At 41.1% G+C, this 26785-nt stretch overlaps 1 protein-coding gene across 2 annotated transcripts in view; it reads right to left on the reverse strand.

The window, feature by feature from the left end:
• LOC139752011 (helicase POLQ-like) overlaps window positions 1-26785 on the reverse strand; it is a 275342-nt gene that overhangs the window by 125815 nt on the left and 122742 nt on the right. Inside the window, exon 5 of one of the 2 annotated variants that reach the window (XM_071667791.1) lies at window positions 17760-17855. The exons of the other annotated variant lie outside the window; for it this stretch is intronic. Within the exon in view, the coding sequence (XP_071523892.1) occupies window positions 17760-17855 (96 nt within the window). The remainder of the gene's footprint in view (window positions 1-17759; window positions 17856-26785) is intronic. 2 annotated transcript variants of the gene reach the window in all.

Raw genomic sequence — 26785 nt, forward strand, 5'->3', positions numbered from 1 at the left:
TTTGCATGAAATCACCCATCAGTATAACTCGATCTCGTGCATCAAAACTGCTAACACACTCACTCATCTGCTCCCAAAACACTTACCTCTCATGATCTTTCTTTTCATGACAAGGTGCACAGGCACCAATAATCAACCATCTCTCTATATCTATTTCCTGTTTTCCACATATCAATATAGAGTTTACTTTCTTACACCCTATCACATACTACCACAACTCCTGCTTCAGGGGTAGTACTACTCCTTCCATTGCTCTTCTCCTCTCATCCCCTGACTATACTCCCAAGACATTCCCAAAGCACTCTTCTGAGCCAAAACATATATATATATATATATATATATATATATATATATATATATATATATATATATATATATATATATATATATATATTTTTTTTTTTTTTATACTTTGTCGCTGTCTCCCGCGTTTGCGAGGTAGCGCAAGGAAACAGTCGAAAGAAATGGCCCAACCCCCCCCATACACATGTACATACACACGTCCACACATGCAAATATACATACCTACACAGCTTTCCATGGTTTACCCCGGACGCTTCACATGCCTTGATTCAATCCACTGACAGCACGTCAACCCCTGTATGCCACATCGCTCAAATTCACTCTATTCTTTGCCCTCCTTTCACCCTCCTGCATGTTCAGGCCCCGATCACACAAAATCCTTTTCACTCCATCTTTCCACCTCCAATTTGGTCTCCCTCTTCTCCTCGTTCCCTCCACCTCCGACACATATATCCTCTTGGTCAATCTTTCCTCACTCATTCTCTCCATGTGCCCAAACCATTTCAAAACACCCTCTTCTGCTCTCTCAACCACGCTCTTTTTATTTCCACACATCTCTCTTACCCTTACGTTACTTACTCGATCAAACCACCTCACACCACACATTGTCCTCAAACATCTCATTTCCAGCACATCCATCCTCCTGCGCACAACTCTATCCATAGCCCACGCCTCGCAACCATACAACATTGTTGGAACTACTATTCCTTCAAACATACCCATTTTTGCTTTCCGGGATAATGTTCTCGACTTCCACACATTCTTCAAGGCTCCCAAAATTTTCGCCCCCTCCCCCACCCTATGATCCACTTCCGCTTCCATGGTTCCATCCGCTGACAGATCCACTCCCAGATATCTAAAACACTTCACTTCCTCCAGTTTTTCTCCATTCAAACTCATCTCCCAATTGACTTGACCCTCAACCCTACTGTACCTAATAACCTTGCTCTTATTCACATTTACTCTTAACTTTCTTCTTCCACACACTACCAAACTCCGTCACCAGCTTCTGCAGTTTCTCACATGAATCCGCCACCAGCGCTGTATCATCAGCGAACAACAACTGACTCACTTCCCAAGCTCTCTCATCCCCAACAGACTTCATACTTGCCCCTCTTTCCAAGACTCTTGCATTTACCTCCGTAACAACCCCATCCATAAACAAATTAAACAACCATGGAGACATCACACACCCCTGCCGCAAACCTACATTCACTGAGAACCAATCACTTTCCTCTCTTCCTACACGTACACATGCCTTACATCCTCGATAAAAACTTTTCACTGCTTCTAACAACTTGCCTCCCACACCATATACTCTTAATACCTTCCACAGAGCATCTCTATCAACTCTATCATATGCCTTCTCCAGATCCATAAATGCTACATACAAATCCATTTGCTTTTCTAAGTATTTCTCACATACATTCTTCAAAGCAAACACCTGATCCACACAACCTCTACCACTTCTGAAACCACACTGCTCTTCCCCAATCTGATGCTCTGTACATGCCTTCACCCTCTCAATCAATACCCTCCCATATAATTTACCAGGAATACTCAACAAACTTATACCTCTGTAATTTGAGCACTCACTCTTATATATATATATATATATATATATATATTTTTTTTTCTTTTTTTTAACTATTCGCCATTTCCCGCGTTAGCGAGGTAGCGCTAAGAACAGAGGACTGGGCCTTTTTTGGAATATCCTCACCTGGCCCCCTCTGTTCCTTCTTTTGGAAAATTTAAAAAAAAAAAACGAGAGGGGAGGATTTCCAGCCCCCCGCTCCCTCCCCTTTTAGTCGCCTCCTACGACACGCAGGGAATACGTGGGAAGTATTCTTAATCCCCTATCCCCAGGGATATATATATATATATATATATATATATATATATATATATATATATATATATATATATATATATGTTAGGTAGCACAGGGAAAGAGACGAAAAAATGGCCCAACCCACCCACATACACATGTATATACATACACGTCCACACACACAAATATACATACCTATACATCTCAACATATACATATATATATACACATAGAGACATATATATACACATGTACATAATTCATACTATCTGCCCTTATTCCCGTCGCCACATCGCCACACATGAAATGACAGCCCCCTTCCCATGCATTTGCGCTAGGTAACGCTAGGGAAAGACAACGAAGGCCACATTCATTCACACTCAGTCTCTAGCTGTCATGTATAATGCATCGAAACCACAGCTCCTTTTCTACATCCAGTCCCCCAAAAGATATCCATGGCTTATCCCAGATGCATCACATGCCCTGGTTCAATCCAGTGACAGCACGTCGACTCCGGGATACCACATCAATTCAATTCACTCTATTCCTTGCATGCCTTTCACCCTCCTGCATGTTTAGGCCCCAATCACACAAAATCTTTTTTACTCCAGCTTTTTATCTCCAACTTAATCTCCCACATCACCTTGTTCCCTCCACCTCTGACACATATATCCTCTTTGTCAATCTTTCCTCACTCATTCTCTCCATGTAACCAAACCATATCAAAACACCCTCTTCTGCTCTCTCAACCACACTCCTTTTATTAACACACATCTCTCTTAACCTTTCATTACTTACTCGATCAAACCACCTCACACCACATATTGTCCTCAAACATCTCATTTATAGCACATCCACCCTCCTATGCTCAACTCTATCTATAACCCATCCCTCGCAACCACATAACATTGTTGGAAGAAATATTCCTTCAAACATACCCATTTTTGCTTTCCAAGATAACGTTCTCATTTCCATACATTTCTAAATGCTCCCAGAACTTTAGCCCCCTCCCCCACCCTATGATTCACTTCCGCTTCCATGGTTCCATCCGCTGCCAGATCCACTCCCAGATATCTAAAACACTTCACTTCTCAAGTTTTTCTCCATTCAAACTTACCTCCCAATTGACTTGTCCTCAATCCCTACTGTACCTAAACCTTGCTCTTATTCACATTTACTCTCAACTTTCTTCTTCCACACACTTTACCAAACTCAAGTCACCAGCTTCTGCAGTTTCTCACCCGAATCAGCCACCAGCGCTGTATCATCAGCGTACAACAACTGACTCGCTTCCAAGCTCTCTCATCCACAACAGACTGCATACTTGCCCCTCTTTCCAAGACTCATGAATTCACCTCCTAACAACCCTATCCACAAACAAATCAAACAACCATGGAGACATCACACACACTGCTGCAAACCAACATTCACTGAGAACCAATCACTTTCCTCTCTTCCTACACGTACACATGCCTTACATCCTCGATAAAAACTTTTCACTGCTTCTAACAACTTGCCTCCCACACCATATACTCTTAATACCTTCCACAGAGCATCTCTATCAACTCTATCATATGCCTTCTCCAGATCCATAAATGCTACATACAAATCCATTTGCTTTTCTAAGTATTTCTCACATACATTCTTCAAAGCAAACACCTGATCCACACAACCTCTACCACTTCTGAAACCACACTGCTCTTCCCCAATCTGATGCTCTGTACATGCCTTCACCCTCTCAATCAATACCCTCCCATATAATTTACCAGGAATACTCAACAAACTTATACCTCTGTAATTTGAGCACTCACTCTTATATATATATATATATATATATATATATATTTTTTTTTCTTTTTTTTAACTATTCGCCATTTCCCGCGTTAGCGAGGTAGCGCTAAGAACAGAGGACTGGGCCTTTTTTGGAATATCCTCACCTGGCCCCCTCTGTTCCTTCTTTTGGAAAATTTAAAAAAAAAAAACGAGAGGGGAGGATTTCCAGCCCCCCGCCCTCCCCTTTTAGTCGCCTCCTACGACACGCAGGGAATACGTGGGAAGTATTCTTAATCCCCTATCCCCAGGGATATATATATATATATATATATATATATATATATATATATATATATATATATATATATATATATATGTTAGGTAGCACAGGGAAAGAGACGAAAAAATGGCCCAACCCACCCACATACACATGTATATACATACACGTCCACACACACAAATATACATACCTATACATCTCAACATATACATATATATATACACATAGAGACATATATATACACATGTACATAATTCATACTATCTGCCCTTATTCCCGTCGCCACATCGCCACACATGAAATGACAGCCCCCTTCCCATGCATTTGCGCTAGGTAACGCTAGGGAAAGACAACGAAGGCCACATTCATTCACACTCAGTCTCTAGCTGTCATGTATAATGCATCGAAACCACAGCTCCTTTTCTACATCCAGTCCCCCAAAAGATATCCATGGCTTATCCCAGATGCATCACATGCCCTGGTTCAATCCAGTGACAGCACGTCGACTCCGGGATACCACATCAATTCAATTCACTCTATTCCTTGCATGCCTTTCACCCTCCTGCATGTTTAGGCCCCAATCACACAAAATCTTTTTTACTCCAGCTTTTTATCTCCAACTTAATCTCCCACATCACCTTGTTCCCTCCACCTCTGACACATATATCCTCTTTGTCAATCTTTCCTCACTCATTCTCTCCATGTAACCAAACCATATCAAAACACCCTCTTCTGCTCTCTCAACCACACTCCTTTTATTAACACACATCTCTCTTAACCTTTCATTACTTACTCGATCAAACCACCTCACACCACATATTGTCCTCAAACATCTCATTTATAGCACATCCACCCTCCTATGCTCAACTCTATCTATAACCCATCCCTCGCAACCACATAACATTGTTGGAAGAAATATTCCTTCAAACATACCCATTTTTGCTTTCCAAGATAACGTTCTCATTTCCATACATTTCTAAATGCTCCCAGAACTTTAGCCCCTTCCCCTACCCTATGATTCACTTACGCTTCCATGGTTCCATCCGCTGCCAAATCCACTCCCAGATATCTAAAACACTTCACTTCTCAAGTTTTTCTCCATTCAAACTTACCTCCCAATTGACTTGTTCTTCAATCCTACTGTACCTAAACCTTGCTCTTATTCACATTTACTCTCAACTTTCTTCTTTCACACACTTTACCAAACTCAAGTCACCAGCTTCTGCAGTTTCTCACCCGAATCAGCCACCAGCGCTGTATCATCAGCGTACAACAACTGACTCGCTTCCAAGCTCTCTCATCCACAACAGACTGCATACTTGCCCCTCTTTCCAAAACTCAAGAATTCACCTTCCTAACAACCCTATCCACAAACAAATCAAACAACCATGGAGACATCACACACAATTGCTGCAAACCAACATTCACTGAGAACCAATCACTTTCCTCTCTTCCTACACGTACACATGCCTTATATCCTCGATAAAATCTTTTCACTGCTTCTAACAACTTGCCTCCCACACCATATATTCTTAATACCTTCCACAGAGCATCTCTATCAACTCAATCATATGCCTTCTCCAGATCCATAAATGCTAAACACAAATCCATTTGCTTTTCTAAGTATTTCTAACATACATTCTTCAAAGCAAACACGTGATCCACACATCCTCTACCACTTCTGAAGCCACACTGCTCTTCCCCAATCTGATGCTCTGTACATGCCTTCACCCTCTCAATCAATACCCTCCCATATAATTTACCAGGAATACTCAACAAACTTATACCTCTGTAATTTGAGCACTCACTTTTATCCCATTTGCCTTTCTACAGTGGCACTATGCAAGCATTCCACCAATCCTCAGGCACCTCACCCTCAGTCATACATACATTAAATAACCTTACCAACCAGTCAACAATACAGTCATCCCCTTTTTTAATGAATTCCACTGCAATACCATCCAAACCCGCTGCCTTGCTGGCTTTCATCTTCCGCAAAGCTTTTTCTGCCTCTTCTCTGTTTACTAAATCATTCTCCCTAACCCTCTCACTTTGCACACCATCTCGACCAAAACACTCTATATCTGTCACTCTATCATCAAACACATTCAACAAACCTTCAAAATACTCACTCCATCTCCTCACATCACCACTACTTGTTATCACCTCCCCATTAGCCCCCTTCACTGAAGTTCCCATTTGTTCCCTTGTCTTAAGCACTTTATTTACCTCCTTCCAAAACATCTTTTTATTCTCCCTAAAATTTAATGATACTCTCTCACTCCAACTCTCATTTGCCCTCTTTTTCACCTCTTGCACCTTTCTCTTGACCTCCTGCCTCTTTCTTATATACATCTCCCACTCATTTGCATTACTTCCCTGCAAAAATCGTCCAAATGCCTCTCTATTCTCTTTCACTAATAATCTTACTTCTTCATCCCACCACTCACTACCCTTTCTAATCTGCCAACCTCCCACACTTCTCATGCCACAAGTATCTTTTATGCAAGCCATCACTGCTTCCCTAAATACATCCCATTCCTCCCCCACTCCCCTTACCTCCTTTGTTCTCACCTTTTTCCATTCTGTGCTCAGTCTCTCCTGGTACTTCCTCACACAAGTCTCCTTCCAAAGCTCACTTACTTTCACCACTCTCTTCACCCCAACATTCTCTCTTCTTTTCTGGAAACCTCTACAAATCCACCTTCGCCTCCAAAAGATAATGATCAGACATCCCTCCAGTTGCACCTCTCAGCACATTAACATCCAAAAGTCTCTCTTTCACGTGCCTATCAATTAACACGTAATCCAATAATGCTCTCTGGCCATCTCTCCTACATACATACGTATACTTATGTATATCTCTCTTTTTAAACCAGGTATTCCCTATCACCAGTCCTTTTTCAGCACATAAATCTACAAGCTCTTCACCATTTCCATTTACAATACTGAACACCACATGTACACCAATTATTCCCTCAACTGCCACATTACTCCATTACTCACCTTTGCATTCAAATCACCCATGATCACCCATCACTATAACCTGGTGTCATGCATGAAAACTACTAACACGCTCACTCAGCTGCTCCTAAAACACTTGCCTCTCATGATCTTTCTTCTCATGCCCAGGTGCATATGCACCAATAATCACCCATCTCTCTCCATCCACTTTCAGTTTCACCCATATCAATCTAGAGATTACTTTCTTACACTCTATCACATACTCCCACCACTCCTGTTTCAGGAGTAGTGCTACTCCTTCCCTTGCTCTTGTCCTCTCACTAACCCTTGACTTTACCCCTTAGACATTCCCAAACCACTCTTCCCCTTTATCCTTGAGCTTCGTTTCATTCAGAGCCAAAACATCCAGGTTCCTTTCCTCACACATACTACCTATCTCTCTTTTTTTCTCATCTTGGTTACATCCACACACATTTAAACACCCCAGTCTGAGCCTTCGAGGGGGATGAGCACTCCCCGCATGACTCCTTCTTCTGTTCCCCCTTTTAGAAAGTTAAAATACACGGAGGGGAGGGTTTCCAGCCCCCTGCTCCCGTCCCCTTTAGTCATCTTCTACGACACGTGAGGAATGCATGGGAAGCATTCTTTCTCCCCCATCCCCAGGGATAAAAAATGTATATATATGCATATGAATAAAATATTAATACTAAATGTGTGCTGCTCCCTATTTCTGCTTGCTCTGATGGCCTGTCTCTGCTGTTTGTTGGCCACAGCCTGGAAACCGGATTTGATGGGAGCGACAGAACATCGAGAATAACACTGTTCACACTGGAGAAAATAGAAACGTGCATCTTTCTGTAGGATCTTGTCTGGGGATCGGCAGGTATGGCATGTAACATATTCCTTGATGTACCTTCTTAAAACAATTTCAATCTGTTTTTGTTGGAATCATCCTTTGATGATAAGCTGATTGCTACCATCAGTACAGCCAGATGTACCCAATTCAACTAGAAGGAGCAGCATTACATGTATTCTATGGAGGAGTTGGCATAATTTGGCAAATTTGGCAAAAGCAGTCTTCTTTGACCCAATCCTAACAACCTGAGGTGGCTTCATAAACTTATTCTTTTTTCTTGTGGCCATCTCTGGGTTCTTCTCACAGAGCTTCAGTGAATGGGGCTAATTGGGAGGTGATAACAAGAAGTGGTGATGTGAGAAGGAGCTGGAGTGAGTATTTTGAAGGTTTGCCGAATGTGTTTGATGACAGAGTGGCAGATAAAGGGTGTTTTGGTCGAGGTGGCATGCAAAGTGAGAGGGTTAGGGAGAATGATTTGGTAAACAGAGAAGAGGTAGTAAAAGGTTTGCAGAAGATGAAAGCCGGTAAGGCAGCGGGTTTGGATAGTATTGCAGTGGAATTTATTAAAAAAGGGGGTGACTGTATTGTTGACTGGTTGGTAAGGTTATTCAATGTATGTATGACTCATGGTGAGGTGCCTGAGGATTGGCGGAATGCTTGCATAGTGCCATTGTACAAAGGCAAAGGGGATAAAAGTGGGTGCTCAAATTACAGAGGTATATATGTTTCTTGAGTATTCCTGGGAAATTATATGGGAGGGTATTGATTGAGAAGTTGAGGGCATGTACAGAGCATCAGACTGAGGAAGAGCAGTATGGTTTCAGAAGTGGTAGAGGATGTGTGGATCAAGTGTTTGCTTTGAAGAATGTATGTGAGAAATACTTAGAAAACCAAATAGATTTGTATGTAGCATTTATGGATCTGGAGAAGACATATGATAGAGCTGATATAGATACTCTGTGGAAGGTATTAAGAATATATGGTGTGAGAGGTAAGTTGTTAGAAGCAGTGAAAAGTTTTTATTGAGGATGTAAGGCATGTGTACATGTAAGGCATGTGTTCTCAGTGAATGTTGGTTTGCAGTAGGGGTGTGTGATGTCTCCATGGTTGTTTAATTTGTTTATGGATGGGGTTCTTAGGGAGGTGAATGCAAGACTTTTGGAAAGAGGGGCAAGTATGCAGACTGTTGTGGATGAGAGAGCTTGGGAAGTGAGTCAGTTGTTGTTCACTGATGATACAGCGCTGGTGGCTGATTCGGGTGAGAAACTGCAGAAGCTGGTGACTGAGTTTGGTAAAGTGTGTGAAAGAAGAAAGCTGAGAGAAAAAGAGAATAAAAGCAAGGTTATTAGGTACAGTAGGGTTGAGGGACAAATCAATTGGGAGGTAAGTTGGAATGGAGAAAAACTGGAGGAAGTGAAGTGCTTTAGATATCTGGGAGTGGATTTGGCAGCAGATGGAACCATGGAAGCGGAAATGAATCATAGGGTAGGGGAGGGGGTGAAAGTTCTGGGAGCATTGAAAAATGTGTGGAAGTTGAGAACGTTATCTTGGAAAGCAAAAATGGGTATGTTTGAAGGAATAGTGGTTCCAACAATATTATATGGTTGCAAAGCGTGGGCTATAAATAGAGTTGGCAGAGGAAGGTGAAAGTGCTGGAAATGAGACTTTTGAGGACAGTATGTGGTGTGAGGTGGTTTGATCGAGTAAGTAATGAAGGGTAAGAGAGATGTGTAGTAATAAAAAGAGTGTGGTTGAGAGAGCAGAAGGTGTTTTGAAAGGGTTTGGTCACATGGAGAGAGTGAGTGAGGAAAGATTGATCAAGAGGATATATGAGTCAGATGTGGCAGGAACGAGAAGTGGGAGACCAAATTGGAGGTGGAAAGATGAAGTGAAAAAGATTTTGAGTGATTGGGGCCTGAACATGCAGGAGGGTGAAAGGCGTGCAAGGAACAGAGTGAATTGGAATGATGTAGTATACTGGGGTCGACGTGCTGTCAATGGATTGAAGCAGGGCATGTGAAGCATCTAGGGTAAACCATGGAAAGTTTTGTGGGGCCTGGATGTGGAAAGGGAGCTGTGGTTTCTGTGCATTATACATGACAGCTAGAGACTGAGTGTGAACAAATGTGGCTTTTGTTGTCTTTTCCTAGCACTACCTAGTGCACATGTGGGCGGGGGGTCATTTCATGTGTGGTGGGGTGGCGACGGGAATGAATAAGGGCAGACAGTATGAATTATGTACATGTGTATATATGTATATGTCTGTCTGTGTATATATATGTATACGTTGAAATGTATAGGTATGTATATGTGCATGTGTGGATGTGTATGTATATAAATGTGTATGTGGGTAGGTTGGGCCATTCTTTCAGCTGTTTCCTTGCACTACCTCGCTAACGCGGGAGACAGCGACAAAGTATACTAACAATTTAACCATTCCACTTTAACTATGTCTCATCTGCTTGGTCATCCACCCTCTCACACTCACAAAGATGCAAACTACGCAAAATGATGCATTCAGAATAATCATTAGCTGCCTATCATTGACAGAACACAGCACCTTCACAATGAAACAAAGATCGTCACAACACAGACCCACATCAACATGCTCAGCACCCAATTTTATACAATAGCATCAAACCCCTCCCACTCTAATCACTCTTTAACTTACCCCCAACACCCAGGTAGAAATAAAAAGGTTACCCCAGTCTCCTTCTTCAGTAATCTCAACTCAGAGAACCCTCCATCCCGAACATATATAACACTGACAAAGCACATACACACTGAAATAACCCAGCAAGCATTAAACAACCAACCTCTTCAGTTTTAACCTCCAACCCATCAGATATACACCTATCAGAAACCATACTTCTCAGGCAAACATGAGTCACAGTCTCACACATATGATTTGGACATCACCCAAAACTACAACACTACAAACACACTTTCAATATTTCCAAGCACTTACTGAATTTGAATGTCCTGCATTCTCAGCACATAGATGCACACACACAGTATCACAACACAACACTTTATAACCTGTGGTCCCAACCAGTGGACATGGCCATATTCCTGAGCTCTGCAGGAGCCTCATAAGGAGAAGGAAATCCTGGAGCAGGAAGTACATAGGTAAGTATATATCTCCTTAGGAATTATATAAAACACCAACACAATATCACTCCAGTAACACAACTATAAACATTTACTTCCCCTTTAAAAAAGTTCTGGGGAAGTCAGTCTCGATACACTGTGGGACACTACCACCTGGCGAGGTTTGTGTTGCAATGGTTTACTGGAGTGATAGTTTTCATACATGGTGCTTTGACAAGAAAATAGTGAAATTGGAAAAGATGTAGCTTAGACACTGAAGCTTATTGATACAGTAGTTAAATTGATGAGAACTACTATTGACTTTTGTGTAAATGAATTAAACATTTCCTTTTTCCATAGCCAGAGGTTGAACCATTATGTGACATTCATTTTTTTTTCTTTTCATTTCAAGCTAGAAGTTTCCGTTTTCTAAATTGTTTCTTACATTTTTCATATGTATATATATGTATGCGTGTGTGTGTGTATATGTGCGTGTGTGTGTGTATGTGTGTGTATGTTTTTTTTTTTTTTTATACCTCGTCGCTGTCTCCCGCGTTTGCGAGGTAGCGCAAGGAAACAGACGAAAGAAATGGCCCAACCCCCCCCCATACACATGTACATACACACGTCCACACACGCAAATATACATACCTACACAGCTTTCCATGGTTTACCCCGGACGCTTCACATGCCTTGATTCAATCCACTGACAGCACGTCAACCCCTGTATACCACATCGCTCCAATTCACTCTATTCCTTGCCCTCCTTTCACCCTCCTGCATGTTCAGGCCCCGATCACACAAAATCCTTTTCACTCCATCTTTCCACCTCCAATTTGGTCTCCCTCTTCTCCTCGTTCCCTCCACCTCTGACACATATATCTTCTTGGTCAATCTTTCCTCACTCATTCTCTCCATGTGCCCAAACCATTTCAAAACACCCTCTTCTGCTCTCTCAACCACGCTCTTTTTATTTCCACACATCTCTCTTACCCTTACGTTACTTACTCGATCAAACCACCTCACACCACACATTGTCCTCAAACATCTCATTTCCAGCACATCCATCCTCCTGCGAACAACTCTATCCATAGCCCACGCCTCGCAACCATACAACATTGTGTGTGTATGTGTATATATTTTTTTTTTTTCATACGATTCGCCATTTCCCGCGTTTGCGAGGTAGCGTTAAGAACAGAGGACTGGGCCTTAGAGGGAAAATCCTCACCTGGCCCCCTTCTCTGTTCCTTCTTTTGGAAAAAAAAAAAAAAAAAAAAAAAAAAAAAAAATATATATGTATATTATCCCTGGGGATAGGGGTGAAAGAATACTTCCCACGCATTCCTCGCGTGTCGTAGAAAGCGACTAGAGGGGACGGGAGCGGGGGGCCAGAAATCCTCCCCTCCTTGTATTTTTTTTTTCTTTTTTTTTAACTTTCTAAAATGGGAAACAGAAGAAGGAGTCACGCGGGGAGTGCTCATCCTCCTCGAAGGCTCAGATTGGGGTGCCTAAATGTGTGTGGATGTAACCAAGATGTGAAAAAAGGAGAGATAGGTAGTATGTTTGAGGAAAGGAACCTGGATGTTTTGGCTCTGAGTGAAACGAAGCTCAAGGGTGAAGGGGAAGAGTGGTTTGGAAATGTCTTAAGAGTAAAGTCAGGGGTTAGTGAGAGGACAAGAGCAAGGGAAGGAGTAGCAGTACTCCTGAAACAGGAGTTGTGGGAGTATGTGATAGAATGTAAGAAAGTAAATTCTCGATTAATATGGGTAAAACTGAAAGTTGATGGAGAGAGATGGGTGATTATTGGTGCATATGCACCTGGGCATGAGAAGAAAGATCATGAGAGGCAAGTGTTTTGGGAGCAGCTGAATGAGTGTGTTAGTGGTTTTGATGCACGAGACCGGGTTATAGTGATGGGTGATTTGAATGCAAAGGTGAGTAATGTGGCAGTTGAGGGAATAATTGGTATACATGGGGTGTTCAGTGTTGTAAATGGAAATGGTGAAGAGCTTGTAGATTTATGTGCTGAAAAAGGACTGATGATTGGGAATACCTGGTTTAAAAAGCGAGATATACATAAGTATACTTATGTAAGTAGGAGAGATGGCCAGAGAGCGTTATTGGATTACGTGTTAATTGATAGGCGCGCGAAAGAGAGACTTTTGGATGTTAATGTGCTGAGAGGTGCAACTGGAGGGATGTCTGATCATTATCTTGTGGAGGCTAAGGTGAAGATTTGTATGGGTTTTCAGAAAAAAAGAGTGAATGTTGGGGTGAAGAGGGTGGTGAGAGTAAGTGAGCTTGGGAAGGAGACTTGTGTGAGGATGTACCAGGAGAGACTGAGTACAGAATGGAAAAAGGTGAGAACAATGGAAGTAAGGGGAGTGGGGGAGGAATGGGATGTATTTAGGGAAGCAGTGATGGATTGCGCAAAAGATGCTTGTGGCATGAGAAGAGTGGGAGGTGGGTTGATTAGAAAGGGTAGTGAGTGGTGGGATGAAGAAGTAAGAGTATTAGTGAAAGAGAAGAGAGAGGCATTTGGACGATTTTTGCAGGGAAAAAATGCAATTGAGTGGGAGACTTATAAAAGAGAGACAGGAGGTCAAGAGAAAGGTGCAAGAGGTGAAAAAAAGGGCAAATGAGAGTTGGGGTGAGAGAGTATCATTAAATTTTAGGGAGAATAAAAAGATGTTCTGGAAGGAGGTAAATAAAGTGCGTAAGACAAGGGAGCAAATGGGAACTTCAGTGAAGGGCGCAAATGGGGAGGTGATAACAAGTAGTGGTGATGTGAGAAGGAGATGGAGTGAGTATTTTGAAGGTTTGTTGAATGTGTTTGATGATAGAGTGGCAGATGTGGGGTGTTTTGGTCGAGGTGGTGTGCAAAGTGAGAGGGTTAGGGAAAATGATTTGGTAAACAGAGAAGAGGTAGTAAAAGCTTTGCTGAAGATGAAAGCCGGCAAGGCAGCAGGTCTGGATGGTATTGCAGTGGAATTTATTAAAAAAGGGGGTGACTGTATTGTTGACTGGTTGGTAAGATTATTTAATGTATGTATGACTCACGGTGAGGTGCCTGAGGATTGGCGGAATGCGTGCATAGTGCCATTGTACAAAGGCAAAGGGGATACGAATGAGTGCTCAAATTACAGAGGTATAAGTTTGTTGAGTATTCCTGGTAAATTATATGGGAGGGTATTGATTGAGAGGGTGAAGGCATGTACAGAGCATCAGATTGGGGAAGAGCAGTGTGGTTTCAGAAGTGGTAGAGGATGTGTGGATCAGGTGTTTGCTTTGAAGAATGTATGTGAGAAATACTTAGAAAAGCAAATGGATTTGTATGTAGCATTTATGGATCTGGAGAAGGCATATGATAGAGTTGATAGAGATGCTCTGTGGAAGGTATTAAGAATATATGGTGTGGGAGGCAAGTTGTTAGAAGCAGTGAAAAGTTTTTATCGAGGATGTAAGGCATGTGTACGTGTAGGAAGAGAGGAAAGTGATTGGTTCTCAGTGAATGTAGGTTTGCGGCAGGGGTGTGTGATGTCTCCATGGTTGTTTAATTTGTTTATGGATGGGGTTGTTAGGGAGGTGAATGCAAGACTTTTGGAAAGAGGGGCAAGTATGAAGTCTGTTGGGGATGAGAGAGCTTGGGAAGTGAGTCAGTTGTTGTTCGCTGATGATACAGCGCTGGTGGCTGATTCATGTGAGAAACTGCAGAAGCTGGTGACTGAGTTTGGTAAAGTGTCTGAAAGAAGAAAGTTAAGAGTAAATGTGAATAAGAGCAAGGTTATTAGGTACAGTAGGGTTGAGGGTCAAGTCAATTGGGAGGTGAGTATGAATGGAGAAAAACTGGAGGAAGTGAAGTGTTTTTAGATATCTGGGAGTGGATCTGGCAGCGGATGGAACCATGGAAGTGGAAGTGGATCATAGGGTGGGGGAGAGGGCGAAAATTCTGGGAGCCTTGAAGAATGTGTGGAAGTCGAGAACATTATCTCGGAAAGCAAAAATGGGTATGTTTGAAGGAATAGTGGTTCCAACAATGTTGTATGGTTGCGAGGCGTGGGCTATGGATAGAGTTGTGCGCAGGAGGATGGATGTGCTGGAAATGAGATGTTTGAGGACAATGTGTGGTGTGAGGTGGTTTGATCGAGTAAGTAACGTAAGGGTAAGAGAGATGTGTGGAAATAAAAAGAGCGTGGTTAAGAGAGCAGAAGAGGGTGTTTTGAAATGGTTTGGGCACATGGAGAGAATGAGTGAGGAAAGATTGACCAAGAGGATATATGTTTCAGAGGTGGAGGGAACGAGGAGAGGAGGGAGACCAAATTGGAGGTGGAAAGATGGAGTGAAAAAGATTTTGTGTGATCGGGGCCTGAACATGCAGGAGGGTGAAAGGAGGGCAAGGAATAGAGTGAATTGGAGCGATGTGGTATACCGGGGTTGATGTGCTGTCAGTGGATTGAATCAGGGCATGTGAAGCGTCTGGGGTAAACCATGGAAAGCTGTGTAGGTATGTATATTTGCATGTGTGGACGTATGTATATACATGTGTATGGGGGTGGGTTGGGCCATTTCTTTCGTCTGTTTCCTTGCGCTACCTCGCAAACGCGGGAGACAGCGACAAAGCAAAAAAAAAAAAAAAACCAACACAATAAAAAAATATTGAAACAAAAGAAAAAGGGTACTGATCCATAATAGGTCAGCTAACAGCAGAGGATGTTGTGTATGTTGCTGACATTATCCCAAAATTTTGTGCTCTGAATGACCAGGGGTGAGTGAGATGGTCTGCCAATAGGTGCTGGCTGGTTGGAAGTGTATCAATTTGATTAGCACAATGCTTCACTGATCTGAGGATTGACTTAAAAGGATGTTAGCAAGTATGAGCTTCCTCAACATTTTCACGAGGGTTGGAAAGATCCTGAACCCAACATCCTGAAAAAATATCAAACTGACCGAGGAATAGTACACAAAGGAGAGAAATGAGGATGTACTATATATGAATAATACTAATCTTACTAAATGGACTATCAACTTGGGTACTAAGCAAAACTGAGGAGAAAAAAAATTGATGCCTTGAAAGACACTGACTGAGGACTATGCTCAACATAAACAGGACACTTTTTCTAAGAAATTAGGATATACAGGTAATCCACCAATTTTCCGGCACTCTTTGCTCCAAAGCCTTGCCGGATTAACCATTTTGCCGGACCAACCCTGGTCACGTAATAATAATTGATCAACACACCTCTAACCCACTAATCATACACCTCCCATGTGTCTGAAGTATATCATGGACTGCTAGAAATCTAAATTAAACAAATATTAAAAGGTTGAGCACCCTAAGATGGTAAGTCTGTCCTTAGATTGTTTGAATCCTGTGGGGTCTTTTTCATCTTCTGTTGTTAGTATTTTCCTAGGGGTGCATCACCAGAATAATGAAGTTTCATCTGCATTATATACCTGCTCAGGACTGAGGTGCTAGTTAGCAATGAGTTTTGCAAATTCGTCCACATACTCGGCAGCTCCTTTGTGGTTTACAGACAGCTTTTCTCCACACACTTTATTACTTTATTCATGGAAATTCCATGATGCTTCTTGAATCTTTGATGCCATCCTTTACTATAGTCACGCTCATGCTGTAATTTAAATTCTTTATGGAACAACTTATATTAGTCCATTATCATGCTACCTGACAAGTCCACTCCATCACTCTGACGCAGTCAAAGCATCAATCATGCTCAGTACTCTTACTATCTTTCACAGTTTTTCTAATCGTCATTTGCTTCTTGGAATTGTTGTCTGCATAGAATTTCAATATTTTTTCCCTTAGCTTCATTATATCATAAACAGTTGATGAACCAATACTGTAGATGTCACACAGCTTACACACCAAAACACCATGGTCCATTTTTTTCAACTCTTCTACTTTATGTTGAATCAATATGGACTGGTGTTTACATCTGACACCACGACTGACACTCTCCTATGTCTTAAAAGATATAGCTAGGGTTAAATTTAAGCAAAATAAGCTAGAATCACAAAATTGTGGTATCATCATCAAGTGCAGTGTAAAGAATGTAGAAAAGCGTGCCCTAAACACAACGCCATCTGTAGCTACCCAGTAAACTAGTCTGGTGGCCGCAGTAATTTCAAGTTCCCTCACTTAATTTTGTCCAGAGTAAATGAGGTGCCGAACTATTAGTTGCCGGAAATTCAGTGGAGTACCTTTACTTACTTCCTGCCCAAGAAAATAATCCTCAACAGCTAAAAGAAAAAAAAAAAGAAGAATGACTTGAATTAAAGTTACATGGGAAGGCTAAGAACTAGATAGAGAAAACTTTCATAGAAGATATGAGATTAAGGTGAAAGAATGAGAAAATCTAGCCATGGATGGAAATGGTCATCAAGCTGCATCTGAGGACTAATTCACAGTAGAATGATCAGTGAAATGTCTGGATAAGGCAGGGGATATTAGGGATATTAGAGTTAATCACACAGCTCTATATTCCCTTCTTTCTAGCTGTAAAACAGGACTCAGGAATAATCATGTGCTGTCTATATTCCCATCCTAATCTCCTGCTTTACATGACGTCTTCAACTTTTGCCCTTCGTGTTGCTACTGTACATCATACAAAATAAAATCATAAACTAACCACAGTGGAACTAACCTTACTTTTGTGGCCCATAGTCAGTCTCACAATAGTTCCCTCAGTGATGCCCAGCAGCTTTGCTACTTTTATCTCCTCCTCTCCAAGTGCCATGTACTGTCAATAAAATCAAGACAATTTGTTTTTACATTAATTAATGTACACTCTTCTTCGCATGTGAAGAAAATACTGTGCTCAGTTTGAAAACTTGGTCTTCACATGGGCAAACAATACCTGGTTTACACCATTAGAATGCGCAATAGTCATCATAGCACCAGAAATGACAGTGAAAAATGAGGAGAAATCAACATGCAAAAAGAAGTAAGAGATACCTTTTTAGTAAATAACCATATATCTGAATAATTAATTCAATATCAAAGCACTTTGAAAAGAAATGGGTGGGCTCCTTTGGGGCAAGACAGCTTTAATGACACTGTACCCTTTTCCATCCATTGAAGATACAGCTTAATCAAGAGTGACTCCTCATTTGTGGCACTACCAGTTAAAGATGGAGTTCATTATTACCAATGGTATGATTTATATAACTATAAAAGCATTGTAACAACAAAACTTATTCATATCTCTTGATTTTTCTTGCATTGCTGAATTCTCAGTGTGATGATGAATGTCTTGGTAATATGTCTCTCTTGTAGCTCTTGACCACAAGAGTACCACATAACACATTTTGCTCTAGGTACCTGCTTAGACTCTCTGATGTCCTTGGACCAGAGCGCTCTGTAAGATACCATATGCTCTGAAGGTATATTCAATTACTAATACACACCTTTCTGAGAACTCTCAGAAGATATCTACACACTAGCGAAATGTTTATCTTTGACACACAGCATTTTATCTGATATAGGAACTAGCCTCAGTCATACCTACACTTGTTTTGATAGATCTTTCAAAGAAAATGGACTTTGTATTATATTTTTTCTGAACCTAAACAGAGTGAATTGAAGATACTGATGTTTCTGAAGTCTGTCCACAACTTACTTGAACAACACATCAAAAAGAAAATTCTCACCATCATCCAAATAATAGCGCTCCTACCACTGGTGAAGGGTCACCATTAGTTACTGAAACATGATGCAAACTGGAGAAAAACTGGAGGAAGTGAAGTGTTTTAGATATCTGGGAGTGGATCTGGCAGCAGATGGAACCATAGAAGCGGAAGTGGATCATAGGGTGGGGGAGGGGGCGAAAATTCTGGGAGCCTTGAAGAATGTGTGGAGGTCGAGAACATTATCTCGGAAAGCAAAAATGGGTATGTTTGAAGGAATAGTGGTTCCAACAATGTTGTATGGTTGCGAGGCGTGGACTATGGATAGAGTTGTGCGCAGGAGGATGGATGTGCTGGAAATGAGATGTTTGAGGACAATGTGTGGTGTGAGGTGGTTTGATCGAGTAAGTAACGTAAGGGTAAGAGAGATGTGTGGAAATAAAAAGAGCGTGGTTGAGAGAGCAGAAGAGGGTGTTTTGAAATGGTTTGGGCACATGGAGAGAATGAGTGAGGAAAGATTGACCAAGAGGATATATGTGTCGGAGGTGGAGGGAACGAGGAGAAGAGGGAGACCAAATTGGAGGTGGAAAGATGGAGTGAAAAAGATTTTGTGTGATCGGGGCCTGAACATGCAGGAGGGTGAAAGGAGGGCAAGGAATAGAGTGAATTGGAGCGATGTGGTATACCGGGGTTGACGTGCTGTCAGTGGATTGAATCAAGGCATGTGAAGCGTCTGGGGTAAACCATGGAAAGCTGTGTAGGTATGTATATTTGCGTGTGTGGACGTATGTATATACATGTGTATGGGGGTGGGTTGGGCCATTTCTTTCGTCTGTTTCCTTGCGCTACCTCGCAAACGCGGGAGACCGGCAAAAAAAAAAAAAAAAATGATGCAAACATATCCCTGTATTGCTGACATAGTCTAACAACAGATGGTGGCAGTGCCTCTCATACCTTCTTGCCTGGCAGGCAGTTAGAGCACATTTGTTCTGGTAGGGAATCCAAGGGCAGGTAGGATGGCAAGTATTCCTTGGCTCACCCTGTCCAGATTCAAAAAAGTCTAAGAGAATGCATACCCTGATTTACGAGCTCAACAGCAAAGCTGAACATGGTGTTGCTTTCATAGTATAAGAACAAATCTATAATAAGGGTGGTTACATCTGTATAGGTAATAATAACCTTCCTCTGGTATCAGGATAACAAAAAACTTTATGACATTGCCAAAATGCCATACTAATGGATAAAATGGTTTTGCAGATAACATCTGGTAAATTTTTACTGCAAGAATAGGGTAAAAAGTTTTTAAAGAAAATATCTGGGGTCCAGGTCAAAAGCTGTTCTCATCAGACAGCAGTCACAAATATAGAGCACTAATATTTCACTGTTAATAATGAGGAACACAGGACTTCACATATAGGAAAAGTAAGGAACATATCTCCAATCTCAACGTATAAGAAGCTGGATTTTGCTGATGTCTATGTTTTCTAAACACAGGATAAAAAACTGTGAATGAAGTGTGAAATCTAGGAATAACAAAATTTCACAAACAGCCCTAAGCAAAATAAACTACTGGTGAAACAAATGTCTAATGAAATATAACTATGAAAAATGCAGTCATGAATACAGGAAAGGGATTAAAAATAATAGGCTGTAATTACCATACTGGTTGAAGCAAAAAATACAATTTGTGAAGTGTGAGGGACCTAATACTTGTTACCAGGAATTCATGTGCGAAGGATTATGAGGAAGGCAAACCATATTTTGATCAATATCAGAACATGCTTTTGAAGACATGTTGAGGGCAGTTCTTTTGAGAAATGTAAAGACAGAAGATATAACATAACATTAAGCAAAAACTTGTAAATAAGTATATAAAGAATAATCTTATAGTATAAGAGTATTGGATAAATGAAACAGATTGACTGAGGACATGGTTAAGGCATGGTTAATACATGAAAGTAGGAGGCTATATGATACTACAGAGTGTTCAAGAGATGGGATCCCATGACTGTAAAACCCCCTCTCCACACAGTAAAAACAGGTACTTACAAATAGGTAATTAATTACAATGTACATCTGACCTAAGCTGGAATATGACTAACCACTACTTACAAGAGGAGCCATTTTGAATTACAGGAAAGGGTCCAAAGATTTGCAACAAGTATAGTGCTACTATCAATGGGGAGGAATACCCTTAATCTGGCCTTTGTGGAAGAAAGAAGGATAAAGCAAGACATGATAACTTTGTGTTAAGTTCCTTAGAGGCCATGAAAATAACAATGAATTCAAAGCAGAAAAGTGCATGGAGTAACATCATGAAACTCCTCTTCAGCAACAGAGATGTAGACAAATTAAACAGGGTAAAAAAGCAAATAAAAAGTAAATGTTAACATTAGATCATTTAAAATTGTGATGTTAAAATGCATGAGGTGGGGGCCTTACATTTATTAAGCTCCCTCCCCATACATACAAATAGACAGTGAAGAATAACACAGGTAATAAGACAGAATCTATCACTCCACCTCTTGACTCTATGAACATACTTAATATTACTGTAACATCCACTTTTTGTTGAAAACCCCACATTACGGGAATAGCTAAATCTTTATCTAAGAAACTGGGTGTCCTGTTTAGATGTCAAAACTTTTTCTCTTCAGAACAGTTGCTTCATTTATACAAGGGACTGATTCGTCCTTGTATGGAATACTGCTCTCACATTTGAGGTGGTTCTAGCTCTGTATCCTTACTTGACGGAGTCAAGTCAAAAGCAATCTGACTTATAAACTGACCCAGATTAACTTCCAAACTTGACCCCCTTACACTATGCTGCAATGTAGGTTCACTTTCCCTTTTCTATAGGTATTACTTTCATTGCCCCCACTACTAGCTAGACCACACAATACTTGGCAAACTGTTGCAATGCATGATCATAGTGAGGCCATTGGGAACTTAATGGTGAGCTGTTTTGATACCTGTTTCTTTCCCTGCATGATGAAGCTTTGGAACGCTCTACCTTCTCATGTCTTTCCCAATACCTATGAACTGGCACATTTCAAAAGACATGTCATTCATGTTCTCAAAAATTCATAAATATTTTCCCTTGTCTTTTATTCATCCACATCATAATTCTCTCTTTATCAAGGCCCAGCCTTGATGTGAACTTTTGTCTGTGACTGGAGCCTAAGAAAAAACCTTAAAGATGCAGAAATAATACATCTCTTCCTTCAACAAAGTTTAGGACTGAGATTCAATGAGAAGAGAATCTCTACTTACCCTGTAATCTAAGTACTCCACTCCTAAAAATTCCATATACTACAGTAATGTAAATGGAAGCTGTGATTCCATACAACAGAAAAGGCTAAATATTTTTGCAATCTGTCATATCTGATAATTATGAGATGTTAAATGGGAAAAAGATGAGAAGGAAAATACTATGCAGTATAGGGGGAAGATATGGCTATGAAAATGTTAATGTGAAGTGTGGACTGGAAACAATTCCCTATCAGTTCAATGACATATCTGCTCTGTGGCTGTATTCCAAAAAAGACATGATTAGTAGTAAATGAGATTTTTTCATGACAACAGATGTCAGTGAAGTATCTTTTTAGCCTTGAAGTGAAGGTACTCATAGTTCTACTTCAGGAGGTACTTTACTCCAATGCTACACTACTTTATATGTGAACATACTTTTGCCCATGTTATTATTACAACTATCTTTCATCTTCATATGAATAATTCTGGACAGTGAATCTGTCAAAAGTGAAGAAATTGTTCATTTAACAAGTTCAAACTATTTAGTTTTTGAACACTTCTATTACATATCCTCAGAGTTTGCACCATTTACCGTGAATGACTCTAGGTCTTAAAGTTTTCCTCTTAAGGCTTATTACTGAGTGAAGGGATTATTGTCGCTTGAGTGCTCTTCTTTGAATCACTCAAGAGTCCCTTCACCTTTGATCAGGTTTGATGACCAGAAATGTTACCAGATATGAATGGTATGCTCCAGATGAGGCTTCGCTAGGGCAGTGTATAGCATGAGTACCATATTATTTCAGCAATGAAACCTAACATCCTAGCAGCTTTGATATATGCAGCTAGGCATTTATCCCTGAGGATAGGAGAGAAAGAATATTTCCCACGCATTCCCTGTGTGTCGTAGAAGACAACTAAAAGGGATGGGAGCAGGGGGGCTAGAAACCCTCCTCTCCTTGTATTTTAACTTTCTAAAAGAGGAAACAGAAGGAGCAGTCATGCGGGGAGTGCTCATCCTCCTCAAAGGTTCAGATTAGGGTGTCATAATGTGTGTGGATGAAACAAAGATGAGAAAAAAAGAGAGATAGGTAGCATATTTAAGGAAATGAACCTGGATGTTTTGGCTCTGAGTGAAACGAAGCAACAAATCAATATAACAACCCCCTCCCCCTCATGTGTGTGAGGTAGTGCTACGAAAAGAAAATAAAGGCCACATTCATTCACACTCAGTCTCTAGCTGTCATGTGATAATGCACTGAAACCACAGCTCCCTTTCCACATCCAGGCCCCACACAACTTTCCATGGTTTACCCCAGATGCCTCACATGCCTGGTTCAATCCACTGACAGCACGTCGACCCCAGTATACCACATCACTCCAATCCACTCTATTCCTTGCGCGCCTTTCACCCTCCTGCATGTTCAGGCCCCGATCACTCAAAATCTTTTTCACTCCATCTTCCCACCTCCAATTTGGTCTCCCACTTCTCCTCGTTACCTCAACCTGACACATATATCCTCTCGGTCAATCTTTCCTCACTCATTCTCTCAATGTGACCAAACCATTTCAAAACACCCTCTTCTGCTCTCTCAACCACACTCTTTTTAATACCACACATCTCCCTTATCCTATTTTTACTTACTCGATCAAACCACCTCACACCACATATTGTCCTCAAACATCTCATTTCCAGCACATCCACCCTCCTCCGTACAGCTCTATCTATAGCCCATGCCTTGCAACCATATCACATTGTTGAAACCACTATTCCTTCAAACACACCCATTTTTGCTTTCCGAAATAATGTTCTCGACTTCCAAACATTCTTCAATGCTCCAAGAACTCTCACCGCCCCTTCCACTCTATGATTCACTTAAGCTTCCATGGTTCCATCTGCTGAGAAATCCACTCCCAGATAGCTAAAACACTTCACTTCCTCCAGTTTTTCTCCATTCAAACTTACCTCCCAATTGACTTGACCTCAACCCTACTGTACTTAATAACTTTGCTCTCATTCACATTTACTCTCAGCTTTCTTCTTTCACACACTTTGCCAAACTCAGTCAGTAGCTTCTGCAGTTTCTCACACGAATCAGCCACCAGCGCTGTATCATCAGCGAACAAAAACTGACTCACTTCTCAAGCTCTCTCATCCAGAACAGACTGCATACGTGCCCCTCTTTTTTGCAAAACTCTTATATTCACCTCCCTAACAACCCCATCCATAAACAAATTAAACAACCATGGAGACATCACACACCCCTGCCACAAACCTCGCTTCCTACATGTACACATGCCTTACATCCTCGATAAAAACTTTTCACTGTTTCTAGCAACTTGCCTCAAACACCATATATTCTTAATACCTTCCATAGAGCATCTCTATCAACTATCATATGCCTTCTCCAGATCCATAAATGCTACATACAAATCCATTTGCTTTTCTAAGTATTTCTCACATACATTCTTCAAAGCAAACACCTGATCCACACATCCTCTACCACTTCAGAAACCACACTGCTCTTCCCCAATCTGATGCTCTGTATATGCCTTCACCCTCTCAATCAATAACCTCCCATTTAATTTACCAGGAATATTCAACAAACTTATACCTCTGTAATTTGAGCACTCACTTTTATCCCCTTTGCCTTTGTACAATGGCACTATGCAAGCATTCCGCCAATCCTCAGGCACCTCACCATGAGTCATACATACATTGAATAAACTTACCAACCAGTCAACAATACAGTCACCACCTTTTTTAATAAAATCCACTGCAATACTATCTAAACCCGCTGCCTTCCCGGCTTTCATCTTCCGCAAAGCTTTTACTACCTCTTCTCTGTTTACCAAATCATTCTCCCTAACCCTCTCACTTTGCACACCACCTCAATCAAAAACACCCTATATTTGCAACTCTATCATCAAACTCATTCAATAAATGTTCAAAATACTCACTCCATCTCCTTCTCACATCACCACTACTTGTTATCACCTCCCCATTAGCCCCCTTCACTGATGTTCGCATTTGTTCCCTTGTCTTACACACTTTATTTACCTCCTTCCAAAGCATCTTTTTGTTCTCCCTAAAATTTAATGATACTTTCTCACCCCAACTCTCATTTGCTCTCTTTTTCACCTCTTGCACCTTTCTTTGATCTCCTGCCTCTTTCTTTTATACATCTCCCACTCATTCAAAATCATCAAAATGTCTCTCTCTTCTCTTTCACTAATAATCTTACTTCTTCATCCCACCACTCACTACCCTTTCCAATCTGCCCACCTCCCACACTTCTCATGCCACAAGTATCTTTTATGCAAGCCATCACTGCTTCCCTAAATACATCCCATTCCTCCCCCACTCCCCTTACCTCCTTTGTTCTCACCTTTTTCCATTCTGTACTCAGTCTCTCCTGGTACTTCCTCACACAAGTCTCCTTCCCAAGCTCACTTACTCTCACCACTCTCTTCACCCAACATTCTCTCTTCTTTTCTGAAAACCTCTACAAATCTTCACCTTCGCCTCCACAAGATAATGATGAGACATCCCTTCAGTTGCACCTCTCAGCACATTAACATCCAAAAGTCTCTCTTTCGTGCGCCTATCAATTAACACGTAATCCAATAATGCTCTCTGGCCATCTCTCCTACTTACATACGTATACTTATGTATATCTCTCTTTTTAAACCAGGTATTCCCAATCACCAGTCCTTTTTCAGCACATAAATCTACAAGCTCTTCACTAGTTCCATTTACAACACTAAACACCTCATGTACACCAATTATTCCCTCAACTGCCACATTCCTCACCTTTGCATTCAAATCACCCATCACTATAACCCGGTCTCGTGCATCAAAACTACTAACACATCACTCAGCTGCTCCCAAAACACTTGCCTCTCACGATCTTTCTTCTCATGCCCAGGTGCATATGCACCAATAGTCACCTATCTCTCTCCATCCACTTTCAGTGTTACCCATGTCAATGTAGAGTTTACTTCCTTTCACTCTATCACATACTCCCACCACTCTCCTCCACATGTGGACAATCACATGTTTGCCAAATGGCGTCCTAGCTTCGTCTATTCGATGTATATCAACTGACTGTTATATTCCTCTCTTGTGTCTCCCCTGATGATGTGATTATTACACAAAAGTGCACTTGGGAACTTTTCGTGTTTCATTTTCCCTGGGGACTCATAGGTATATATATATATATATATATATATATATATATATATATATATATATATATATATATATATATATATATACTTTGGCACGCGGGAGACAGCGACAAAGTATAATAAATAAATAAATATGTATATTTTTTTTTTTTGTCGCTGTCTCCCGCGTTTGCGAGGTAGCGCAAGGAAACAGATGAAAGAAATGGCCCAACCCACCCCCATACACATGTATATACATACGTCCACACACGCAAATATACATACCTACACAACTTTCCATGGTTTACCCCAGACGCTTCACATGCCTTGATTCAATCCACTGACAGCACGTCAACACCGGTATACCACATCGCTCCAATTCACTCTATTCCTTGCCCTCCTTTCACCCTCCTGCATGTTCAGGCCCCGATCACACAAAATCTTTTTCACTCCATCTTTCCACCTCCAATTTGGTCTCCCTCTTCTCCTCGTTCCCTCCACCTCCGACACATATATTCTCTTGGTCAATCTTTCCTCACTCATTCTCTCCATGTGCCCGAACCATTTCAAAACACCCTCTTCTGCTCTCTCAACCACGCTCTTTTTATTTCCACACATCTCTCTT

Source organism: Panulirus ornatus, chromosome 12, assembly GCF_036320965.1.
Source record: "Panulirus ornatus isolate Po-2019 chromosome 12, ASM3632096v1, whole genome shotgun sequence".
In the NCBI taxonomy this organism is placed as follows: domain Eukaryota; kingdom Metazoa; phylum Arthropoda; class Malacostraca; order Decapoda; family Palinuridae; genus Panulirus; species Panulirus ornatus.